The 25,315-nt window shown below is 35.2% G+C and overlaps 2 protein-coding genes and 1 long non-coding RNA gene across 14 annotated transcripts in view; 1 reads left to right on the top strand and 2 right to left on the bottom strand.

The window, feature by feature from the left end:
* Positions 1-1,578: 1,578 nt before the first annotated feature.
* LOC125469627 (putative disease resistance protein RGA3) overlaps positions 1,579-25,315 on the bottom strand; it is a 41,721-nt gene continuing 17,984 nt past the window's right edge. Inside the window, exon 12 of the transcript XR_007251857.1 lies at positions 1,579-2,243. The gene's annotated coding sequence lies outside the window, so the exon portion shown is untranslated. The remainder of the gene's footprint in view (positions 2,244-25,315) is intronic.
* On the bottom strand, positions 2,351-10,746 carry LOC125469628 (putative disease resistance protein RGA3). Its single transcript, XM_048567221.1, has 10 exons — positions 9,484-10,746; positions 4,978-7,628; positions 4,791-4,884; positions 4,471-4,648; positions 3,944-4,337; positions 3,437-3,563; positions 3,230-3,352; positions 2,676-3,121; positions 2,530-2,589; positions 2,351-2,437 (listed from the first exon to the last, which is right to left on the bottom strand). Exons 1-3 carry the CDS (start codon positions 10,318-10,320, stop codon positions 4,875-4,877), a joined length of 3,498 nt encoding a protein of 1,165 aa, XP_048423178.1. The 5' UTR covers positions 10,321-10,746; the 3' UTR covers positions 2,351-2,437; positions 2,530-2,589; positions 2,676-3,121; positions 3,230-3,352; positions 3,437-3,563; positions 3,944-4,337; positions 4,471-4,648; positions 4,791-4,874.
* On the top strand, positions 11,257-15,196 carry LOC125469634. 12 transcript variants are annotated; one of them, XR_007251868.1, is made up of 9 exons: positions 11,257-11,648; positions 11,759-11,953; positions 12,408-12,916; positions 13,013-13,068; positions 13,344-13,470; positions 13,730-13,772; positions 13,973-14,044; positions 14,122-14,209; positions 14,285-15,196. It is a non-coding gene; the product is annotated as an uncharacterized LOC125469634 (long non-coding RNA). The 12 variants fall into 12 exon arrangements; XR_007251866.1 differs by having other exon boundaries at positions 12,408-13,068; positions 14,285-14,400; positions 14,841-15,196; XR_007251870.1 differs by adding an exon at positions 12,292-12,318 and having other exon boundaries at positions 12,408-13,068.

The raw sequence follows: 25,315 nt of genomic DNA, 5'->3' as shown, positions 1-25,315 counted from the left end.
AGAACTACAATTTGGTTTTTTAGGTCAGCATTTTCCTGGTCAATGCATTTTGGATGTATTTGATTTCACATATGGAACACAAGTGTGCTTGTCATAGCCTCAGCCAATCAATTCGTCTGGAAGGCCAACTAATTCATATCATGTTCAGTTTCATGCCATTGCCAATCATATTTTCATATTAAGACCCTCTCAACTTTTATGTATGTCGTTAGATATTACATTTGGTATTTTAATGAGTTATTTTATCTGTATGTGCCATATTATTATATGTAAGAGAGTGACTCTTATATGTGAGGAGTTAAGTAGTGAGTAATGTTTTATGCCATTGGCAATCCGCTATCGCTTATTATATCAGTGAGACAACAAATATATGAAACTTGTGCAATTTATCCTGCTTTTGAAATCATTTTCAAATGAGAGACATCATATTCGACTCACATAAATGGTAAATTTGATAACATTTTTTGTTGAAAAAAAATGTGTTTGTTACTTAATTGTTATATGTTGAATGTCGAGTTTCTATTAGAAAATATTCTTGTATATAAAAGGAAAACAATTTTAACTTCATTATGTATACATGTCAATTTGACCAAATGGCTACTATTTGGTGTTTTAATTATAAATGCATGAAACCTGCGTGCTTCCTCAAACACCAACATTGACCATTCTCTCTTTCTCATTTAAAAAAAAAGAAAAAGAGTTTTAACAAAATACTCCCGATACTGTTCATTTTTAACGAAAAATCACGTTTTTACCTTTCATTGGTACTATTCACTACATCTTTATTTGTTATTTTTCATTAAAACTAAAGTTTTTTTTTTTTGAACAACTAAAGTTTTTTTTTTTTTTGTTGAACTTTTCATTAATTTTCTTTTAATAAAATAAAATAAATAAATATAGCGTCAGTCATACAAAGTCAAGCTTTCTAAACCTCTTTTATGGACAGATATGGATTTTATGGTTCGAAGCTCAACCAACAGGTAATTTGGACCATTTAAATTGAATTCGATAGTACTAATTAACTCATATGCTGCCTCACTTTACATAATCTAAAGACTTCAACGTCTCTTTCACACAAAGGGTCCAAATTTTCTGATCTTTAAGCTCTGGACACTAATGTCAGGAGGGGATCCAAATTCCTCTTTATTATCCATCTGTCAAATTTTCAACTGTTTGCTTTAGCTTGTTGTCCTAGTTTCTCTCTTCCTCATCCTCCTCTAGCTACCGTTTGGAGTCCGGCATCCGAATCACATGTCCATGCGGTCCTAGACACATTAAAGCTTACCTACTCATATAATGACTCCACTCCCCTCTTCCAACACCTCCATGTTTCAGACGAAAGAATTTCTAGGTTCTTGTGTCTGAAACCCCAGCTAAGTTTAACAGAGGAGGGGTGGGACCATAATTTGGTGTATCGTAGGCCTCACAATCAGGAAGATATAGTGCTTTTTTAGTGTCCAAGCCATAGTGACAAATTAACAATGGCTAATTGGCTATGCCTCTCCCTCTGTATGTTGTTAATAGTGTCGATATTGTCCCATTACATGGATTGAAGAAAACCCCACATCAGGAATAATATGTATTAACAAAATATGATTCTTTATTTGAGAATTTATTTGAGAATCATAGCCGTTGGATGAGTTTACGATAGATAAATACACAAAGTACAGAGAGTCAAAAGTTCAAACATTATTGACGGATGGCGAATGTGAATGATAATTCAAGAGTAGTGAGAAAGATGATTGGTATTAAGTCTTTGGTCACTATTATCTTGAAAGTTGATGACCAAAATGACAACTGCCTCCCCTTCTTTTGGCTGCAACAGCAGAAATAGGATGCTTACATGGAACCTGCATTTGTGGAATATGAACATCTGGAAATTACTCCAGGTGAACTCTGGTATGGTGAACTCGTAACACGAGCTTCTTCATTTGAGCATGGAGCTCTTTCTCGATGCCTAGATGTACACCTCCATTTCCAAACACTCTGTTAACGCACAGCACAAAACTCTCTGCTGAGAGGTGGAAGCTGTGCATGCAATTGCTGTCTCTAATGGTTTCCAGAACGAATTCACGTCAAACTCTCCTCAAATCCTTCGATCTCAAATCCCCGTTCTGGAACTCAGGAATCAGGATTCACCAACTCCACTATGTAGAGAAGATCATCATTTTCTATGATTGCAGGTTGGCCAGTAAAACTCTAAACATCAATTTTTTTCATTCAACCTTTGATAATTATAGTACCTGCAGACCAAATAAAGTAATCATATATCACACTCATGGCTGATGTCACCGTGAGTCTCACTGTCATTGGGAAAAGCCATGGACAGACCGAAATCTGCTATTTTTGCGTCCAAGTTTTCACTTAAGAGAATGTTGGCAGTATTTACATCTCTACGCACAATACGTGGATTGCACCCTTATGCAAGTAAACAGTCCTGTGAGCCAAATTTCACAATATACATAAGTTGAATTAGGCATATGAACTTGTGCAGATATATTAGCGTATGAAATAACATGAAGCACTAACCTAACGCAATATCTAGTGTTATCTGAAGTCTCATTTCCCAAGTCACATGTGAGCTTCTATCTGCATTTGCAGCCATTGCCGTGACACTCCAATATTTTGAAACCCTCTGATGGAGGACAATGCTTATAAAATATAGAACTACATACCTGAGAGAGATTCTTTTAGGTTTCCTTTAGGCATGTACTTGTATATAATATAAGTACCAAGTAGTCGGTTTCATCACAGTATCCAATAAATGAGGCCAAGTTTCTATGATGGATTCTCATCAGGAGCTCAACCTGCAGCGACAAGGAACCCATCAATCTCTAACCAACGAGACAAGGCACTTGCAATTCCAAGGAATTAAAATCCTAACTGTCAAAACTCTGTTTGGAACTCCCTAGCTCCTTCAGTTGACGATGGAGAAAGTATTTTAACCGCAACTTGAGTGCCATCTTCCAAGTAGCCATGGTATACAATCCCAAATCCTCCTTTCCCAATTTCAGTTTGAAAGTTTTCGGTGATTTCTAAAACCTCGTCACAAGTAAACTGGGATTTCATTGATGCTACAGGTGTGCTACAGGTGTTTTGTTATGTTTTTCTCCATCTGCAGCTTAAGTACAAAAAGTTATGAGTTCAGGCTAACTGGATAGGAATACCACTACACCATAGTAGCAGCGCCGTTTCTAACTAAATAAGTATCAAGCGTATAAAATGGTACCTGGTTTTCTTATTCTTCTCAGCTTCCAGACCAGTAAGAGCACTATAACTTGAAGGAGGGCCATTGTTGAAAGTAATGATCCAAGTATTGGAACAACAATGTTCTTCTTGCACTTGCTTGAATCTGAGCTAAAAAGAACTTATCAGCAGATAGAAAATATAAATCTAAGGGACGCAATACCATTCGCTTTCGTTAAAGAATGCTAACCTATTCAGCACTCTCCATGAACGAAACTTGCACAGAGCAGTAGGACGAGGAAACCAGTTGAGATCTTCATCTCACTGTCTCATTGCAGCCTGTGAACTACCTGGTATTTAAAATGTGTGACAACGTCCTGAGCAAAAAATACAGAAAAACGTATGACACTGGATTTTTAACCTCATGCTGCACAACTTGCAGAGTACATACATGATCCTTATTACATGGGGATGCTTAGTCTACATCAATCAATGGATCATGCAATGTTCATACTAAGAGAGCAATTTGGTCAAGCCAACGTATTTTTTAGTCAAAGCATGTAAAACATTGTTCCTATTAGGGTTATGTGGTGTGATACAAGTCAGGGAGACAACCTGAAGTATTAAACAAAAGTGATTAAGTCGATGACAATATAGATGCATACTTGTATTTAGCCTACACTGATTCACTGCACAACAGATCCCAACCCACCCACCAAGTTTTGAACATGGGATGAATGAGAGAGTTTGAAGCTACCTAACATGCTGCTGTCATGGAAACTGCATTTGTGGAATCTGAACATCTGGAAATCACTCTAGATAAACTCTGGTATGGTGAGATCATAACAAGAGTTTCTTCATTTGAGCCTGGCGTTCTTTCTCGATGCTTAGACACCTCCATTCCATACATTTTGTTAGTTGGCACAGCACAAAACCAACCATGGTGGCTCTAAGTTGGGAGGTGGAAGTTGTGCATGCCATTGGTGTCTTTAATGATTTCCCAACCGAATTCACATCGAACTCTCCTTGAATCCTTCGATCCAAATTAGTTGTTAAATCACCATTCTGGAATTCAGGATTCACCCACTCCACGATGTGGACAAGATCATCACTTTCTATGATTGCAGCCTTGCAGGTTGGCCAGTAAAACTCTACAATTCAACCTTTGATAATTATAGTACCCGCAGACAATAAAAAGTAATCATAAATAAACCACTCACTGTTCATACATTTGTATTTATAACTTGATAAAAAATCTAATAGAACACGGAAATTTGAACATACTCGTGATCAAGATAACCCGCTCTGCCCATGACCGATGTCACTACACAAGTCCCATTATCACTGGAAAAAACCACGGATAGACCGAAACCTGCTATTTTCGAGTCCAAGTTTTCGTTGTACTATGCTTGCTCTCCTCTCTTAATGCAATTCTCCTATTGGATTCCCTTCGTAAGTGTAGCTGAAATACAAATCCAATTTATCTGTGATTACCGTATTCTAGATAACTCCGAAATATACATGGATAATTGATTGGAGATAAAAATAACAAATAACAAGTAACAAGTAAAATTTGGATTGGCTTCCCCAGTGCCGATAGATACTTGAGATTCCCACAACGGTGAATAGATTAGATGGTCGATTCATGAGAGGTTCCGTCATCACTCTGGTAAGAGCCTTTTGATTCATCACCAAAAACTGCAGAAAACGAGAGTGAATGAAGAATTTTGAACAAAATATACATGCATAATTGATTGGAGATAAAATAAGGGCTCCAAAAATAAAAATTACCTCTTATCTGGAATGTGAGCAATCTTTGGCCATTCTGTGGCGAATCTTTCTGACAGACGGGGACACGAAAAGATCTCTAGCTGATGTAATTTGGTTAGGCGTTGCATAGCTTCGACCGTAGGCAGAGACATCAGGTTCTCACATGCACGAATTCTCAACATAGCAAGAGATGTAAGGTTGCCCAACCACTCTGGAAGAGCCTCCAGACCATCGAAAAAATAAATGGACAAAGATGTTAGAGAAGCAGAGTGTTGAATTTGCTGAGGCAGAGACTTGAGCTTAGGCCACCCGCACAATCTTAATTCTTTCAGTTTCGATGGGACCTGAAAATCCGGAAAAGAATCGAGCTCTTGGCAGAAGGCACCGAGATACAACTTTTCCAAACGAGATAGAGAGTGCAGCCCCTTGGGCAAATACATCAGGTTCTTACATTCACAAATTGTCAACTCAGCAAGAGATGTGAGGTTGCCCAACCACTCTGGAAGAGCCTCCAGACCATCGAAACCATCAATGCGCAAATCTGTTAGAGAAGCAGAGTGTTGAATTTGCTGAGGCAGAGACTTGAGCTTAGGCCACCCCTTCAATTCTAATACTTTCAGTTTCGATGGGACCTGAAAATCCGGAAAAGAATCGAGCTCTTGGCAGAAGGCACCGAGAGACAACTTTTCCAAACGAGATAGAGAGTGCAGCCCCTTGGGCAAATATTGTAATTTCCCACAATAAGATAAATCTAAAGAGGAAAGAGATTGTAAGCTGGACACATTGTCATCCGCCAGAGATATCAAATTGTCGCAGGAGTTGACATCCAAACGGGTAAGAGATGTGCAGTATGCAAGCCCACTCGGTAGACTTATTAATTCATCACATCCCCAAATATTCAACTCAGTGAGGGACGTGAGGTTGTCTAAACTGGGAATAGCCTCTAGATTAGGGCAATTACTGACATCCAAATGGGTAAGAGATGTGCAGGATGCAAGCCCACTCGGTTGACTTATTAATCCATCACAGTGCCGAATAAGCAACTTAGTGAGGGACGTGAGGTTGTCTAAACTGGGAATAGCCTCTAGATCAGGGCAAAAACTTATTTTTATCTTCTCAAGAGAGACGGGGGTTTGTAGCCCATGACCCGACAAAGTCCTCAAATTTCGACATGTACCAATATCCAGTTTGCGAAGACTAGTACAAGAATGGAGCCCACTCAGTATACTTGTGAATCCATCGCAGTCTTCAATTCTCAATTCACGGAGGGATGTGCAACCGTTTAAAGACAAGTCCCCCTCGAGAGTAGTGCACCTCTTAATAACCAAATCACGGAGTGAGGGCAGACTCTGAATTGAAGTGCATCTTAGCTTTGGGCAATCTTCTATCCTCAACACCTGAAGAGATTGGGATGGTGAAATTTGGAAGGATTCTAGATTGCCGCAATCCTCAATTTCCACCGCCTCAAGTGAGGGGCAATATTCTAACCCACAACACAAGCTCAACAATTTCTGACAACTCCTAATTCTCAAATGACGGAGATTGGTTACTCGACAATTTCTCATCATCCAAGATGCAAATCTAGTACCCTTGAATTTCTCAATCTTCAAGCTTTCTAAGTTGGGGTGCGGTTGGAGTCCTTCAAGAATATCCTCGTCAAGAAAATTGCCATTTCTTTCTTTCCCCCATTCTAATATCAATTTTCGTAGGTTTGCCTTTTCCACTAATTTTGATTCCATTGCTTCTTCCTTGTCCCTCACAAATTCCAATGATCCAATAACTAGTTCCCCTTTCAGTTCATTTAACCCACCTAGCTCATCAAGTCTATGACGCCTTGCTCTATCCAATTTAAAACAAGGTAGCGTTTGCAGATGAGTCAATCTTGTCATCCCAAATGGAACTTCCACATCCTTGTTGAAATAAACATGTCTCAAGTTGATCAAATTTTCCATTCCCCTAGGAAACGTTTTAATGTGTGTATATGACATTCTTAACGTCTGAAGATTATAGAGCTTGCCAATAGATTTGGGGAGTTCTTTTATTCCTGTCCAGGAAATGTTAAGATACCTCAAGCGTTTCAACTTTCCAATTGAGATGGGCAACTCCTCTATTCCAGCATTGTATAAATTCAACATCCGTAAATCTCTGAACCTTTGAAAGGTGTTACTAGGGACCTTGCAATCAACAAACAACAACTGCAATCTCTCAACACTGTCTTCTAGAATTTTTTCAATTGTAGTGGAAGAAATACGCGCAACATGCTGAATGCTTTCAGATTTGAATTCTTTTTCTGCAAGATCATGCACCAGATCGTGCATCTTGCAAATGGTAGTGCCATACTCTTCTCCAGCATCTTGAAATAAAGAGTTTTGCAATAGAATATTAAAATATTCATTACCTATATCCTCCATACTTATGTTGGAAGAAGAATGGAGATATCCTTGAGCCATCCAGAGCTGGACCAACTTATCTTTTTCAATTATAGAATCTTTCACAAACATTGAGCAATATGCAAAACATTGCTTCAATGATGACGGTGTTAAATTATCAAAACTCAACTTCAAGACTGACATGATTTTCTGATCTTTATCTGGTAATTCCCATATTTTACTTTTTAGAATTGACGACCATTCACGCGTGCTATTTTGAGAACGCATTAGGCTTCCTAAAACCTGTTGATACATAAGTTAGTTAGTTTCTATATATTTTATAATATAAAAAGGTGATTAGCAAAATAACAATCCCAAATTATAGCTTCATTGAATTTTGAATAGAGTGATGAGCAAAACAAAGATGCATTAAACTCAACTTCGTTTTGTATCGATCAGAATTGCAAGATTGCTCTCCAATATTTTTGCTTGTTAGAAGAGAAATACCAAGGAGACTTGCGAGCCAAGTAAGAATTAGTCTTGGAATTAAACTCAAAGATACTTGGTTAGATCATTTAAATATAAGTGTTAATTTAGTACTTATGATAACCGAGTAATTGAACAATTTGTAACAATGCACTAGGAAGGTAGTATTTTGAAGGAGCGTTTTGATCCACATTTTTTATAGCGAACTATAAAGAAACATTAAATTTACACAGCCGCGCCGTGAGCATAGAGCGAACTATTCTTTCGTCATTTACTAAAGAAACACTAAATTTGATCAAACGGTTATACGACTTCGGATTTGGGTGATTTTTGTAGAGATGATATTTGAGAAAATACATAAAAATAGACGGTTAAATCGTTGAAATATACAAACATATATATATATATATATATTATAAACAAATTGATCCTTTAAAAGCTCATTATTATGTTTTTCATGCTATTTTCTTTTTAAAATGTTCGGACAAAATTAAATATACCAAGTTAAGGGTTTTTATAATGGCGATTGATTATTTAATTGTACTTATATTAGCAAACTAAAATGTTTTAAGTTCAACTCATATGAATGAGGATAACGTTTTGAATTTGTTTGAGTTCGAAATCATACTCAAACATGACCTAGCCCAATTCCCGTTAAGAGTAGAATGGTACAAATCATAGTGATACATTACCCTAATTCTGCAAACTAATCCTTTATGGAGAAAGCCACCAATCTATGTCTTCGACTAGCGACCCATTTTCGTGTGTAATTAATGTCTCATATTACAAACTTATTTCTGAACTACTCATTAATCGTTTAATACCTATTTTAGGTAAACGTATTTGACAAAACCAAGATGTTTTTTTTTTCCCATTCCATTGATTAATTCAATATGGGATATCAGAGTAATGCTAGAGAGACCAACTACTTCAATCATATTCATAGACCGCATGATGTGTTAGTTGATGGTTGGACTCATTATTCAAATCATTAAAGAAAGAATCCAACTATCAATCGCTACATCATGCGGTCTACAAAATATGGTTTCCCTACTCCCTAGCATAAAATTGCAAAGAGAAACTTGATATGAAAAACAATTTGGGTCATAATCGTTATCAATTAGCATCATCTTTCTCTATGATTAAAACAATTAGGCTTTAATGACACTTGGATTAAATCTTATTGGGTTTGAGAATCCTGTTTTCCTAGACTTCAATGACTAAGAAAATGATTGTCGCTCACCATTAGATCTTTAATCAAACGGTACAGGAAAAATACAGCAAAAAAGTTAAATGAGCACCAGCCATTAGATTAAGATCGAATGGTGGGTGACCATCATTTTCTTGGTAATTGTATTATAGGAGAACAATTCTGTTGGGTTTGATAGGGTTTCTTCCGTTTGTGTAGTTAATTGGCTATTCAATCGTATTGACCTCAAACCTCTGTGGCTAAAAGAAATAGAGGATTCAAAGCCAAGTCTATGTTTTCTCCTTTAAGAAAATTTAGAGTAATACTGTTGATGTAATCAAATTTACTCCCTTATTTGTATAGTTTATACTTTAACATTAGTTTATACGACTTTATGCATAACATTTGTTTATATATATTTATGTTACTAAAATAAAAAAACCAAATAAAAGATAGCAAGGGGGAATATGACAATAGACATACCTTTGCCACCAATGGTACACCGGCACACTTTTCAGCTATCGCCCTTCCAATGCCCTCTTGATCTGAATCTAGAGAACGAGCATTACCATTTCGTAATGCTTCACCCTTTAATATGGACCAGCAATCCTCCTTTGACAGGAGCTCCAAATCACACTTCGGCATTGTCCCCGTGATTGATGCAACCTTTTCACTGCGGGTAGTAACAATGGTAATGCTTCCGGGAGCAGAATTGAGCATCGACAAACAATCCGTAAAACTGCTCCATAAATCCTCAGCTTCATTCCAAACATCATCGAGTATCAGCATATATCTCTTCCCTTTCAACCTTTCTTTGAGGTTATTCAGCAATGCTTCCTGACTTGTAAATCCTGTCCTGTCCGAGTTAAGGGACTCTAACATCAGATTTAGAATCGAATTAACGTCAAAAGGGTTGGATACACACACCCACATTTTTTCCTGGAAATGTCCACCAATGGCATCATCGTTGAATATTGATTTTGCCAAAGTCGTCTTTCCGAGTCCTCCCATTCCCACAATGGCCTTAACTGAGAGGTACTCTTCCTGATTCTTGGACTCGATCAAGGTTGCAATGATATTCGACACAGTCTTCTCCCTTCCAATGATCTTCTCATCCTGACGGAAGCTTGAGACGGTTTCTCTGTTCCTCATAATTGGAGGAGGGGTTTGATCTACTCTCCTTGCAACCAAGTGAATCCGAGATGCATCACCCTTGAGAACCGCCAGTGACGCGTTGATGTTCTTAATCTTGTGTGCCATCTTTTGACGAAATAAAATGGGATTGGAGAGCGAAAAGAAGTTAAGTACCTTCTTCTTCATGTGGTTTTGAATTTCTGCTTTACGCCGGATAACTTCGTAGTTGATGTCCGCCAAGACGTCATCGGCATCATGAGCTACGTCTTTCAGTTTCTTCACCCAGTTTCTCACTGCCACGCCCCGATCATGTGGTTGGTGGGCAACATCGCCTAAGTACTCTTCAATTTCCTCTAACGATACAGCAAGCTAAGTTGCTTCTTTTTTGAATCCTCGGAAAAGACCGATTTCTTGAGCAGCAACTGAACCGACCGACTTCAGTATTCCCTCCACCGGGTAAGTGATGATACCTTGTAGCACATCCATACTCGTGCGAGAAAGGGAGATTAGAGAGTAGTAGAAGGCAGAGAACTGGGAGAAAGCCAAGGACGGACACAAGAAGAGCGAATAAGATGAATGAAAGGCACAATAATTCAAGAAAATGTGGTAAAAGAAGAATGAAACTCACGGTAATACTTATTTTAACGAAAAAATATATTTTTATACTAAAAAATTAATTTTAATACTATTTACTTTACTCTTTATTTTTACACTTTACTCTTCTCAGAAGGACCTTATAATTGACGCCACTTTACACATGCGAGCATCATCATAGTGTTCAAGAGCAATATTAACCCTACTTATCAGCAAAGATTCTTTATAAACAACTTTATTCAATAGTGGAGGCCGACTTTAATAAAGTAATGAGGATTGAAGTGAAAGGACAAAAAAGAATATCATGTTATTTAGTAATATGATTTAATGATTTTTTTATTTATTTGTAAGTAAGAGATATTAGATTCGATTCTTATCAATGATAAAATTGAACAACATTGTTATTAAACTCACACATGGCGTTCAAAAAAAAAAAAAAAAAACTCACACATTTTCTCTTAATGAAGATTATATCGTTTGTGGAAAAAATATATATATATATAAACCCATTTTATTGGCAAATTATATATACTAAAACTCAGTTGAAGTCACTGTTCATTAACAGTGGTTTGACGGATTTGCCCTTCAATTGTTACCTGTTTTCAGCCTTTTTCCTGCACAGCACGGTAAATTTACTAATTTACCTCTTCGGTCCGCGTGTCAGCCATAGTAGAAGGGAAGTGAACAGGTGAGCGCTCTTCCTCTGCTTCTCTGGAGTTTTCTTTCTCAGAAAACTAAAACGTTGTTCTCGAGTGTTCTTAATCACAAACGGAGAAATTCCAAGGTAATCCAGTCTCCTCGAAATCCCTGCATCATCAAAACATCCCTCATCAGAATCTGCACTCGCTTTAGCTCCGTTCAAGTTGTTGCTCCGTTGGATGTCATCTTCTCCTCCAGCGTCTCATCCTCTCCTTCTCCTGGTATTGTTTTTCATCTCTATTTTTCCCCAAATCTGACTTCCTTTTTCTATATATATATATATATATATATATATATCGGGTTTTTTTTCGTTTTTGAACGATTCTCATAGGTTTTTGCGGTTTGGCTGAATAGGGGTAAATCTAGAGCTGCTGCTTTCTAAAAAGCTGATGCGAAGTGAGCTTCTGTTTTCGGTTTCCGTTTTGCTCTCCTTTTTTTTATCGTACAGCACGAAACAGCCAAGGATCGTGCACGAAGTCCCCACCTCAGGTTATCCGTCTTCCGTACCATCTGTCTCTTCCCCAAGGTTTAGTAATTTGTTTATGCGCTTGCATTTTCTGATTCCTTTATGAAGAAAGATGAGAAATTTTTAAAACAGGGGTTTGTTTTGGAATTAGGATTTTAGTTTGTTTATATAATCTTTGAGGGTATGTTTGATTGATTGAAAGATAGGGAATAAAATGGAAAATTTGGGGTGAGTTTGTTGTGTTTTGGTTTAGTCTTTGGGGAATGTGGTGGGGTTACTTCAAAATTGAAATTGAATGGTAGTTTATTGGTATAAATTACGTTACTCTCAGTAATTTTTCTATTGTTTTTTACAATGCCTTTTTTATTTTTTGTTCTTTGTGTTGTTGCTTAGCTTAGATAAAAGATTAAGGCTTTGAATTGAGAGTAAGCTTAATTATTGTTGAGTGTTTATTCTATTTGGTGCATTTATGATATTTGTGGCTAATGGAACTCCATCGCCTCTGAATTCGCAGGTGAGTATTGCAAGGTTTTTTTGTTTCTCTGGTATTGATTCAGCGAGTTTGCATGTGGCTGAAAATGGTGTTTCAGTTGCGAGGAACAAGACATTTACAAAGTATATTCAAGAATGCATGGTCGGTTCTTTCTGATGTTACGATTTTGTTATCAATTTAAAAACTGTGGTTTGTATTTTTTTAGTATTATTTTGGCATTTTGGTGCAATGGATTTTTTTGTACCTAATTGCAGACCTTTCGTTTGCTCATGATTTAGTAGTCGACTGAGTATCCATGCTTATACATACTTTAATCATTTTTTTGGCAACATGTGTTCAACATAGAGATACCTTTTGGTTTGTTGGTGAGGCATTATGAGTGCTTATCAGTTATTTACTAAAGGTGGTTTTATACGAACTACTTGAACTTCTTGGGATGCCTGTCTTAAAAGCAAATGGAGAGGTTTTTGCACTGTGTATGCAGTTAAATGACGATGTTGTATTTCATATGCAAGAAATGATTTCATCAAGTATGTTGTATCTACTATATATGCAAAACAGATTGCTAGCTAATCTTATTCTTATTAACTCTTCCCTTTTACCTTTAGATTTCTGTTACGATGCAGGCTATTGAAGTTGGAGAAAGTTTGCATGCAAACTCTATTTTGCATAATGTTCTTCAGTAAGCCTTTGAAGTTTGCCTTGGAAGTGTCTTTATATTCTCATTCACTTTGTTTTATTGTTAGGAAATTCTAGGTGGAAAGAATAATACTCAATCAAAATTACATTTGATCTACAAGTGGTTGGACTGACATTTTTCTTATACAATGAAGGCGTGAAATATGTGGACAATTACAATTTTTGTTTTCATGTCAAACCAACTTGCTTCACATATATTATGCCATTGTTGACATGTATTCTTCCGTTGTTTTCAATAGTGCTTTTATGTTGCACCAGGAAAATTCTATTTGAGGATGGGAACCACCTGTATCGGTTCTTGGATGATGATCCAATTGTATCTCATTCATGGTTCGAACAGTTATCAGAATAGGAAGGGATAACTGAATTGATTTCATGGATTAAAGTAGGTTGGGTTAATTATGCTTTAGCAGATGCTTTCTTTGACTTAATGTCAATTAATTGACATTTATCATAGGCTCGATGTGCATGAATCTTCTTTTTATTTTTTCAATTGATGCTTTAGCAGTTTCTATTATCTACTTTTTGGGGTATAAATCATGTCTATAATTTCAAAATACATGTTCTTTATGACAATCTATGGTATTTATAAAATAATTCATGTTAGAGTAATTTTTTTTTCCTTTCCCTTCACTGCACTGCAGTCCCGGTGAAAAGCACTTGCAGACTTGCAGATGCACTATGCACGTAAGTAAAACATTTTACTGTCATGTCTTTCTTGGTTAGTGATTTTGGTATAGCTGATGAATGTGAATGTCAATTGTGTGGTTTGTGTTCCTGGGTTTATGCTTAGTGCAATGTATTTTCTATATGTACAATTTTCTCCTTCAGTTTCTACTATTTTTCATTTTTTTGAGTTATGCATACCATCGATGTTGTTATTGTAGCTTGAGAAGCAGAGCGATATGTAGTGCCAACCTGAGTCACAGTTGAAGTTTATTACAGAGGCCTGACTACAGGTACACCACAAATGACCACACTTTTCTACCAAGAGTCTATTGCTATTTCTTATTAAATTTTCTTTATTTTCAAATAGTTGAATATAGGCGAGTACTAACATGGACATATGCTAATTGATATTATTTGCCGGAGCATGAACATGCCAAGTTCTGAGTACTTGCAAGGTATGTCATTTTCTCAAGCTTGAAGAGAGACAATGCATCGTGTTGGTTTGTCCTAATTAATTTGTGTTTCTGCAGGTGAAGTTGAGTCTGGGTTGGAACGGCTTCATCAATGTGCAGAAAATGAGATCCAAGTTTACCTCAATGATAAGGAATTTCAATGAGTTTCGCACAAAACTTGCTGGATAGACCAGGTTATGTTCTACTAAAGATATTACGCTACTTTTCTGATTGGATAAGTTGACTCGGGTTACAATGATATAGCTTTTCAGTTTATTAATGCTAACATGTTAGTTTTGCTAAGTGGGAATGCCATAATATAAATTTTATAGAAATGATGAATGGGCCAATCTGAAGTAACAAATTTCAACTGATGAATGAACTCTTATATGACTGCCACTGCATATACTCATCTTTTATTTTGTTGGGTTTTATTTTTTTATTTTTATTTTCTTTTGGTAAAATGCAATGTTGGTTTCGCGAAGAACTGACCTCTATCTTATCTATAGCTCTATACGCATGTAGTTTTTCTCTTTTTTGGTCTCGAGTATTTGGTTGATTTTATTTAACAATCTTTTGGAATATAGAGAATTTTTGCACCAATGTCTTATTCCAGGATTTCCTGATGATTTAGCATTGAGATGTTGGGCAAAGGTGTCTCATGGGAACCACAGATTACTCGAAACTATCTCAAAGAAGTGGAGAGATTTCTTATTAGCTCAGACTATGCCAACTATGAAGCTATAGAAAAATGGTGCGGAAATTGGCTGTTTGTTATTGACGAGATATAATCCAATAGCTAATAAGTATGCTCCCATATTCGACACTTAAAAATATGTCTAGAACTGATGTTACTATTACAGTATTCCTACTTTCATTTTTACAGAAGAAAAGGTTTTTCATTCTTTATTTCTTGCTATATTATGTTGGGTTGTGCAAACTATTCATTTGTAGGGGATCCCTTCATATATATTAGTTAATTCTTGCTAAGATTTGTGCAAACTGTTTTTGTTATGTCGAAGTTGAAACCTTTTTTTAGGGTTGTAAATAGATTTCATATGTATGTAAATAGTATATGTACACATTATAACTTTCTACATATTTTATACAATTTTAAAACCCGCAGCATCGCCCGGGCACTTTTGCTAGTATGCTCTAAAAATTAATTATCTGACATTATTCATATAAAAGATAAAAATATAAAAAGATAGAAGACGATAGGACCCCTATAATTGATGCCACTTTACACTTGTGAACTTGGCTTGGTGAGTCTGAGCACTTTTCACGCGGTGACTCATTTATTGGATTAAATTATTTTGATTAGTCAATATTTATTGGAGATGGATTGTTTGCTTTTCTATTTCCATACTTTTTTCATACTTTCCTGTAATGTGTGGTCACGGTTAAGTCACGTTAATATTTTATATTAATTATTTTTATAGAAATAATAAAACAAAAATTAATAAAAATATAAAATATTTACGTGACTTAACTGTAACCACACAAACAGGATGGCATGGATAAAGTATGGAAACCAACCCGTGGATTTTTGTCAGGACTCGGTGCTGATGACTATTCAACCCTACCCGGTCCTGTCACTTCATCTTCAACATGATTTCGCATAAGCAGTGGTATATACATATTTAACTCTACTTTTCATTCTTAATTTTACTGAATGAATTGAAAGAGAATAATTATACAAAATTAACAAAAATGTGTTAGAAATAAAAATGATTGTGTAAATAAGACTTTCACATAAAATGTGTTTTCTTTTACACAATCGAACTAGAAACTTGTCTCTTATACATCGAATTGGCTAGTAATTTACATTCATGTTTCTACCTTTTTCATTGACTATGGTAAATCTAAACCAAACGAGAAAATGTGGTAGCTATTACAATCGAATGCTAGGAATTCGTCTCCAACACTACACATAAGCGTTTAAATTGGTTTGGTTTTAGCAGTTTATAAATACGTCAAATCCAATGAAATCAAACCAAACTAATTATAGTTTGATTTAGTTCAACCTAAAATTGCATTTTTTTCATTATAAAAGTCATACCAAACTTCTTAGATTGATTTTTATACGACGATATATGTACATAGCTAAAAGTTAAATCAAAACTTTTTGGATTGGGGTGTAGTATAAATTTGTATCGAACTCGTCATTCATGAAATTCAAACTTAAAAACCTATTATTTATAAGTAAAAAAAAATACCGTTAGATCATAATATTAAATGACAACCTCTTGGATGGTTTAGTTTGAACAATATTTTCATACAACAATATATTTACATTAAATTGAGATAAAATGGACAAGAATGCTCTCCGGATCCCTATTTAGGAACTTCCACCACTATCTCTGAGAGCTTATTTAAAGATTTTAAAGAAATATTCGGATCTTTGAAAGAATATTGTTTTTTTATGAAAAGTTCTTATAGTGTAATTTTCAGATTAATATAAAAACAAAAATATTGAAAAATTATGATTCATGTACGGAAAAACTAAAAAAATATCTCTACCTTAGCTTTTCAACAATTAAAAAAAAAATTACGTGAAAAACCAAAATGAAAATTTCACGTGGGTGGGATCAACAAACAAGGTAAAAGAAAAACCAGCTGGTGTGGGTCCCTGTTCTGCACAAAATCAACAGAGGCGCACTATACAATTTTCACATTTGAGATTTTTTTTTTTTGAAGTATTTAGCGAGATTTTATATATTGAAATACCTGCCGACAAAAAAAAAATATTGGAATATTTTAAAGACTTTAATTTCGACTCTTAAAAAACTTTTTGCCTTCATATTTAGAGATTGTACTATTATAAATATTTTGTTAGGCTCTCCATTGGAGAGAGTCTAACATTACAAAAAAAGTGACTTTTGGTTTCTGGCTTTTAACTTTGAACTTTTGGTTTTAGTTTTTCAATATTTTCACGTAGAAATAGCATTATTAATATGGGAGCACAACAAATATATATATGAACCTACAGAGAAATTAAAGAAAAACAGAAATGTTTGGTCTGCCATATGTAAATTGACATGTTTGGCTTCTAGCATTGGAAAGAAAGAAATTGTGTATACTTGAATTATAAATTGCATTTTCCATCCAAATTAAGTATTTAAAATTATTGCCGACAATAGGAGTTTTGTGATTAGTCGCCTGCAAGTACGCGTAAACTCATATTTACTATTCACAAAATGTCATTATCGTTTTTGAGTGCATACGTACGATCCACCCGTCTATTCTTGCTTTGTAAATATAATAAACATAAATCACCACTATGAACGCATATGCCATGACAATTATTTTTTTTTAATAATTTATTTTATTTTTGCTTCTTTGATTGTGTTTTATTAAAATGTTAAAAAAGAAAGAGTATTAAAGATAGAAAGACAGCACGAAATTAATTTTAATTCGCTTGTTGTCAATATCAATTTACGTCCGTTGAAATCGACATTATCAAAGAAAATTTTGACATGGGGTCCATTTATAACCAAAGACAAAATGAATATATAATTAAAATGTTATTATTGGTGTGTGTGATTGACAATGAGCATCGGAGGAAGAGATTGAGTAATTATGTAATATGATTGTGATATCACAGCAAATTCAAACAAAATCACTAATAAATTCGATTTAGTAGTTGGCAGTCGGCTATGGTGGGTGCGCCCATGGTTTCAAGTCTAATTTGCATTTTTTTTATTACTAGTTGGCACGGTCACATGCATGACATGAATGGTGGTAACCACTTATTTGTCTTTTGATTGATGCAGATCCGGATTAAAAAAATAGGTCTTTCTAATTGGCATATTTTATTACTAGTTGCGTTGATCACTGATTGTTTGCCTATTTGTAAGGTTCATGAGTGTTGGAAGAGAAAACCGAACACAAGATTTTCAGTTGTAAGTACTAAATGTATGCTCTTAACCACTAGATTTATAAGTTTCTTTTGCACTCAATGTTCGACTCTCGTTCTTTCTAATCATGAATTGTGTGAACCGTTGGATCTGATGGAGAATTGGACACTTAGCATCATTGAAGTGAAACGTGCTATTTGCTCCTCAAAGAGGCTATTTTTCATGCCGACCTTACGTGCAGATCAAATATAGTACGTTGGATCTAATTTGAACTACCGAAATCAAAACAAGTTTGGGGTGAAACCAGCTCATAATAAAACAAAGCTCATTGGTGGAACAAGGTCCGAAAAACCCGTATAATTCATGCGCACAACTCGAATATCTCATCCTTTTTTGCAAATCCTCCATCTTCGAAGGTAGAGGAACGTTTTCCAACGCTGCTTTGCTTGCAATTGCTGTAATGAGATGAGCCGTTGTTTTCATGGGGCAGGTCCTAACGTGCCCTATAGCTATAGGACCCCATCCCACATGAATCATGTTATTGGCGGCACCATTGTGTGTACTGTTTAGGAATCAATAATGATGGGGTTGGGTACCTTTAATTTAGAATTCAAATGAATTTGAAATCCATTAGGAATCGATAAAATCTCAAATTTGATTGACTGAAAATTATATTTATAAACACAACCCAAATTATGTTCAGTGTGTATCTTATTTTTTTTTTCTACTAGTAACACATCATATGATTTATAAATATGATCAAAATTTGGTCTACTTAATATTACTCATACATTAGACTTTCTAGAAAAATAACGCAAAAACCCTAAAATCTTAAGATGCTGATTTAACATAGTAAACGACATAATTCGGCTGGTGTTTAGGATAATCAAATCATTGTAAGAACAGAGAACCTATGGTGTTTAGGATAATTAATAATCAAATCGTTGTAACGACTTATGGTGTTTAGGATAATTAACATCCCATACACAACATTCCACAAGTGGACAGTGGAAGATCATCAAATCCTCTTCTGTTTTTGTTAATTATGGTGTTTAGGATAATTACTATCAAATCATTGTAAAAACTTATGCTTCTTTCTTCTGTGTAATGTATGTTCTCTTTGTGCTAATGCAATTATTAATGTAATTTTTTATTAAGTTTTGGAAAGTGTTATTGGCACTTAAAAAATCTCATTCTACACTCCTCACAAGTGTATTTTTCTTTCCAAATATAGAAAGTTTGGAGTGTAGAATAAGATTTTTAGAGTGTCAATAACAATTTCCTAAGTTTTACTGTGTATTGCGTTCTTGATTCATCTGGTTGGATTTGTGAATTTGTTTCAGCAAAATCTCAATTCGCTGTTATATGGAATTTTCACAGTATAGTAGTTTGGGGCAGCTGCCATGCCGCACCACCCTTCGTCAAATAAATCCAAGGGTACATGCATTCTCTCTTGCAACCAATAATATTACTTGTACGTGTGTTCAGAAAATGAATCACTTGTTTAATAAATAAAAAATTCATATGACATGCTTTGTTACATGAGAGTATTTCTTTTTTCAAAATCTTAACAAAACAAGATTATCCGTGCTTATTTCTTTTTCATGTGCCAAACAATTTACGTTTGAGTAGGAGAATTTCTCATATACACCTCCGTCCTTAGTTATGAGATTTTTATCACATTCAAGCTACCACATTATTATTAGATTATTTAGATCGCACATTTAACTGTACCACAGAACTCAACTGGACCAAAAAAAAAAAAAAAAAAACTAATAAAAAGGGTTTGAAAATTTTGAGTTTTAACGATAAAGACAAAATAAAGTGTAAAGGGAATAGTACCATGATTGACTTTTTAGTGTAAAAATATGATTTTTTGTTAAAATGAAAAGTATCGTGAGTTATTCGTTAAAGTTCAAAAAAAAAAAAAAAAAAAAACCTCTAACAAAAATAATAAAAATAAAGAAAAAAGACAAGGAGAGAATACTAATTACTTGAATAAGAGGAAAGATAAAAAAAGCTATTTTTTCGTTTGGTCTTGGTCTAAGGGCCTGTTTGGGATTGAGGTGATTAAAAAAAAAGCTACTATGAAAAAAAGCTATGAAAATTTTTGGTGTTTGGTAAACTTTGAAAAACAGCTTTGTTTCAAAGTTGAGGGTGAAAAAAAGCCCAAAACCAGCAGATGACAAGAAGCTGCAATTTGCAGCTTCCAAAAGCAGCTTATTTTCACCCACACACGGATGAACAGTGTACTGAAATATGAATAACCCAAGCGTCGTCGTCGTCCTCTGTTATAGCCCAACACCCAACTGATCATTCATTTCTCTCAAATCTCCATTTTCTCTCCCCTATTCATTTATGGATCTGCCCTTTCCCACTACCGACCCGACCTTTTGAGCTCTCCCGGAGCTCCGAGAACCCGAAACCCACCCCGATTCCAATCGATTCACTTCAGCGAAGCAGCCGGAGTCCGATGAAGGTGCCGTGCTGCTCCGTCTGCCAGACCCGCTACGACGAGGAGGAAAGAGTTCCGCTTTTGCTTCAGTGCGGCCATGGCTTCTGCAAGGACTGCTTGTCCAAAATGTTCTCTTCCTGTCCCGATACTACCCTCGTCTGCCCCCGCTGTCGCCACGTCTCCGTCGTCGGGAACTCCGTCCAGGCGCTGAGGAAGAACTTCGCCATGCTCGCCCTGATTCACTCCAGCTCCAATGCTGTCTCGTCTGCCGCCGCCGCCAATTTCGATTGCGATTACACGGACGACGAGGATGGGAGATTCATGATGAGAGAAAACAAGTAGACTTTTGCTAATAAGAACTGGTTGGAAAAAAGGGGATCCAAAGAAAAAGGGAATAGAGATTTTAGAGAAAGATGTTTAATCATTTGCATACAAGCCCTCTTTTGCTGAAATGTTCCTTGTTTTGTGCTTTGTTCTTGACGGAGTTGATAATATCATATAAATCGTTGCATCTCCCTTTTGTTTGCATCTCTTTTGTGCATAAATCATGCATTCTTTGCTGGTTGCTGGTTCATTAAACGAAAATTATCCTGAAAGATAGTCAGTAAAGCATGAAAACATTTTATAGTATATGAAATTAATAGCACATTTTATAGTATATAAATATTTTTCTTCTAAAAATAAAATATATTTAGTAATTCACTTTTATTTGTTAAGAAAATTAAATTAATAGCACATCTAGTAATATACCCTTTTTGGTCATTTCACACAGTCATAGCTGTTTTACAAAAAAGTTTACCAAACACTATGATACTGCTTTTTTTTTCCAAAAGCACTTTTACAAAAAAGTTTACCAAACACTTTACTGGCTTTATTTCACAGCCGCTTATTCTCACAGCACAGCCACTTATTATCACAACAGTTTTTTTTCAAAGCACAGCAATACCAAACCAAGCCTAACTTTCCCGTCTAAATTATCTAATATTCTGTTGTCGGCCCCACGCGTTGTCCCCGCATGGCACATGCCCTTTCTTCCTCAATTTCCTCCAAAAATGTTTACATGGACGTCAATATTAATTCAAGTATAATGGACAAGGTGTAGTTTCATCGTACTTCCAACATGCTATATTTGAGGGTGTGTTTGTAGCATTGAATTATTTCAGATTGAAATATAAATACAAATATTAAACTAAATTGACTTAAAATACACTAAATTTGACTAATTTAATGAAATGTTTGATGTAATTTCAAACTAAATAGCAAAGTAATTAATAAAATGGTAAGTTCATCCCAACAAAATTTACCACATCACTAGTTTCATCCCAACAAAATTTGCATAGTTCGAATTATTTAGGTTGAAATGTACACAAGAAATATTTTACGACAATGTAAGATTAAATTAATTCAAGGAAAGTTAACACAAACACAAAAATTTGTAACTAATCAAATTATCATATAAAATCGTAAAAACCATAAATTTATGAATTTTACTATAGGAACTCACTCATTGAAGGTAATGTTGCTTTAGGTGAGACGTACCCTAAGGACGAGCGTGGATTAGCGAGGCTAGAGAGCTACGATCCTGCTACTTGTCAATGAGTGGGCTTTTGTGTTTTATATATATATATATATATGCTTTACGATTCCCAGAAACCGTTTTAAATGAACTTATACTTTAAATGACATGTCATGAATGCATTATATGTTTTAGTATTGCATTAGTGTAGCTATGCATTGTATTGAATGATGCTACGGAGGCTCAGGTAAGCTTCAGGTGAGTACATTATGATGGTATTGGTTGCATTGTATATTGTTAGGCATTTATGCATTCGAAGCTGATTATCATGCACTCCGGTGTTAGTGTTCCTGCCCGAGGCCAAGATATAGCCTTCACGTGATTGTTCACCTCCCGCACCACACGCTCACCTTGGATCCAAGTCTGGTGCCATCCTGTCATATAGACCATAATAGGTGGTTCTGACTCGTAAGTGACCCGCGATTCATCGCACAGCTTTCACGTGATCGTAGCACTTGAGTGTACTTATTTACACCCAACCTGTTGTACAGGTCACACTAGGTGACTCTGACTTATGTGCAGACATAAGTTGTTGAGCTATAGGTCCAGCTATACATATCACGTTAGGAGACTCTGGCTGGCATATTATTTTACATTGATTCATATCACCTGGCTTACACATGTTATGGCTGAACATTTTGACATGGCATATCTCTGTTTTCACTGCTGTTGGGCATTGTTTTTATATACGTACGTATTATTCTTTTCTGGGAATTATATGAGTTTTACAGTAAGGGGTTACTATGTTCAGAAAGAGAAATATGTTTTCAAATGCTTTGTTTTTGCCCACTCACGTTTTCTGTTTTGCGCCCCTCCAGGTCCTAGCTAGTTGTTCATGTCTATGGCTCACGAGGACTCTCTGGCAGTTCTGACATCTTCCTAAATAAATGTAGGAATCTTCTTCTTGTATGTATATTTAATACTAGTCTGCTGGACTGCACTTATGTTACCTATGCTCCAAAACACTTGTATTTTGGCTTCGAACACTTCCACACACTTATATACATATTTCTAGTTTAAATTAGTTTAGTTTCGATTTTTATTTACTCACATTTTCATACTAATATCACTTCTGTTGCGCACTTGGCTACGTTATTCTCATGTGACGGCCAACATGCCTTGACTCCGGTCGGGGTGTGTCATTTCCAACACCTTGAGAGATGAAATAAATTCAAATCCGTAAATCTCTAAACCTTTGCAACATAATATTGGGGACCTTGCCATAAAAAAATAAAGAGTGACTTTGAATGCAGTCCTTAATCACTAATATTATTTGACTGAAACCTTATTAGTTCTCAGTTTTTTTTATCAAAGTCTTTGACTTTGTACATCTCTTCATATTAATAATAATGTATTTTCATATCAACTAATTATTTTTGAAGTTCCTTAATTCTTGGACTTCAAATTTTGCAATAAATTATTTCCTAAAAAAAGTATAGAAGACACATAATAAATAGTAAAATTGTAACAAACAGAACATTAATCTACCAATAATCAAGCGTTACATTCTAAACACATAAAAAACAATGTACACATATAATTGGATCCTTTAAAAAAAAGAATTTATCTGTATAATTGGGAAATTTGGAAAAATAATCAAAATTTGGACCTCATAGAAAATTATAGCCGCTTTTTTAAGTTTGAAATAATTATAACCAAAAGTTGATGTAAAAATATTAACATGTATACTCATGAGGTTCTCTCCGCCACCTCCAATTCTTCAAACTTTTGGCCCGTCTCCGAGGAGTTAAGCTCTCAAATCCAACACAATATCTAGAATTTTCGTTTCAGTAGGTAATCGTTATAACCAAGGTGGGCATGGCCACCAAAGGTACTATTTTTCTTACAATTCCTAACGTTTTCCTTCAATTTTTGTTTCATTAATTTTTCTGATTTGTGTTGCATTTGATTTTCTAAACATAGACTAGATTCGACCTCTTTCATCAACACTGTGAAACCGATGTTCCTATTGGCCGGGCAAAGTCATGGTACACCATCCCATTTCAGCTTGTAAAAGGTTGACTTTTGGTTTCTGGCTTTTAACTTGAGCTTTTGGTTTTGAGTAAATTGTAGCTATGGTTCCTTAACTTTAATTCAATTGGAGTAATGATTTCTCAACTAAAAATCAATTATCATTGGTCCCTTAACTTTAATTCAATTGGAGAAATGGTCATTCCAACATAACTCGTTTTGACAAAAGTTTTGACGTAGTTGACGAAAATGATCATAATTACACACTTTGATAAGTTGAGAGACCCTAATTGTATAAATGATCTTTCTAACATAACTTATTTTGACAAAATTTTGACGAAATTGATGAAAATGACTATAGCTACACATTTTGATAAGTTGAGGGACCAATGGTAATGAATTTTTAGTTGAGGGACCATTGATCCAAATTAAGTATTTAAAATTATTGCCGACAAGAGGAGTTTTGTGATTAGTCACCTGCAGGTACGCGTAAACTCATATTTACTATTCACAAAATGCCATTGTTGTTCCCGCGTGTATACGTACGATCCACCCGTCCGTTCTTGCTTTGTAAATATTATAAACATAAATAGCTACTATGAACGCATATGCCATGACGATTCTTTTTTTTTTTATTTTATTTTTTTTGTTTTTAATAATATATTTTATTTTTGCTTCTTTGATTGTGTTTTATTAAAATGTTAAAAAAGAAAGAATATTAAACATAGAAAGACAGCACGAAATTAATTTTAATTCACTTGTTGTCAATATCAGTTTACGTCCATTGAAATCGACATTATCAAAGAAAATTTTGACATGGGGTCGATTTATAACCAAAGACAAAGTGAAAATATAATTAAAATGATATTATTGGTGTGTGTGATTGACAATGAGCATCGGAGGAAGAGACTGAGTAATTATGTAATATGATTGTGATATCCCAGCAAATTAAAGAAATTTTTAGTTGTGACGGGAATACGGGTAGTACATCATGTGTTTTTATATAAATGGTGGAAAGTTTTATTTTTTAAGTTATTAATTTTTTAACACATATATCTCACCATTTATATAACAACACGTGACATTCCATGTGACGATCACACTAAAAAATCTCTCAGCGGTTACCCCGTCAAACAAAATCACTAATAAATTCGATTTAGTAGTTGGCAGTCGGCTATGGTGCGCTCATAGTTTCAAGTCTAATTTGCATTTTTTATTACTAGTTGGCACGGTCACATGCATGACAT

Source organism: the organism of the source record quoted next, unplaced genomic scaffold (assembly GCF_019419815.1).
Source record: "Pyrus x bretschneideri cultivar Hongxiangsu unplaced genomic scaffold, Pyrus_bretschneideri_v1 Contig44, whole genome shotgun sequence".
Lineage (NCBI taxonomy): Eukaryota > Viridiplantae > Streptophyta > Magnoliopsida > Rosales > Rosaceae > Pyrus > Pyrus x bretschneideri.
Note: the sequence above shows the minus strand (reverse complement) of the source record. Positions and strands in the feature narration are given on the sequence as shown.

Bases quoted from the DNA above. Each gene is read 5' to 3' on its own strand.
- LOC125469628 (XM_048567221.1), bottom strand. From the start codon at position 10,320: ATGAAGAAGAAGGTACTTAACTTCTTTTCGCTCTCCAATCCCATTTTA. The intron at 7,629-9,483 runs GTATGTCTATTG...ATGTATCAACAG, and splicing joins GTGTACCATTGGTGGCAAAG to GTTTTAGGAAGCCTAATGCG.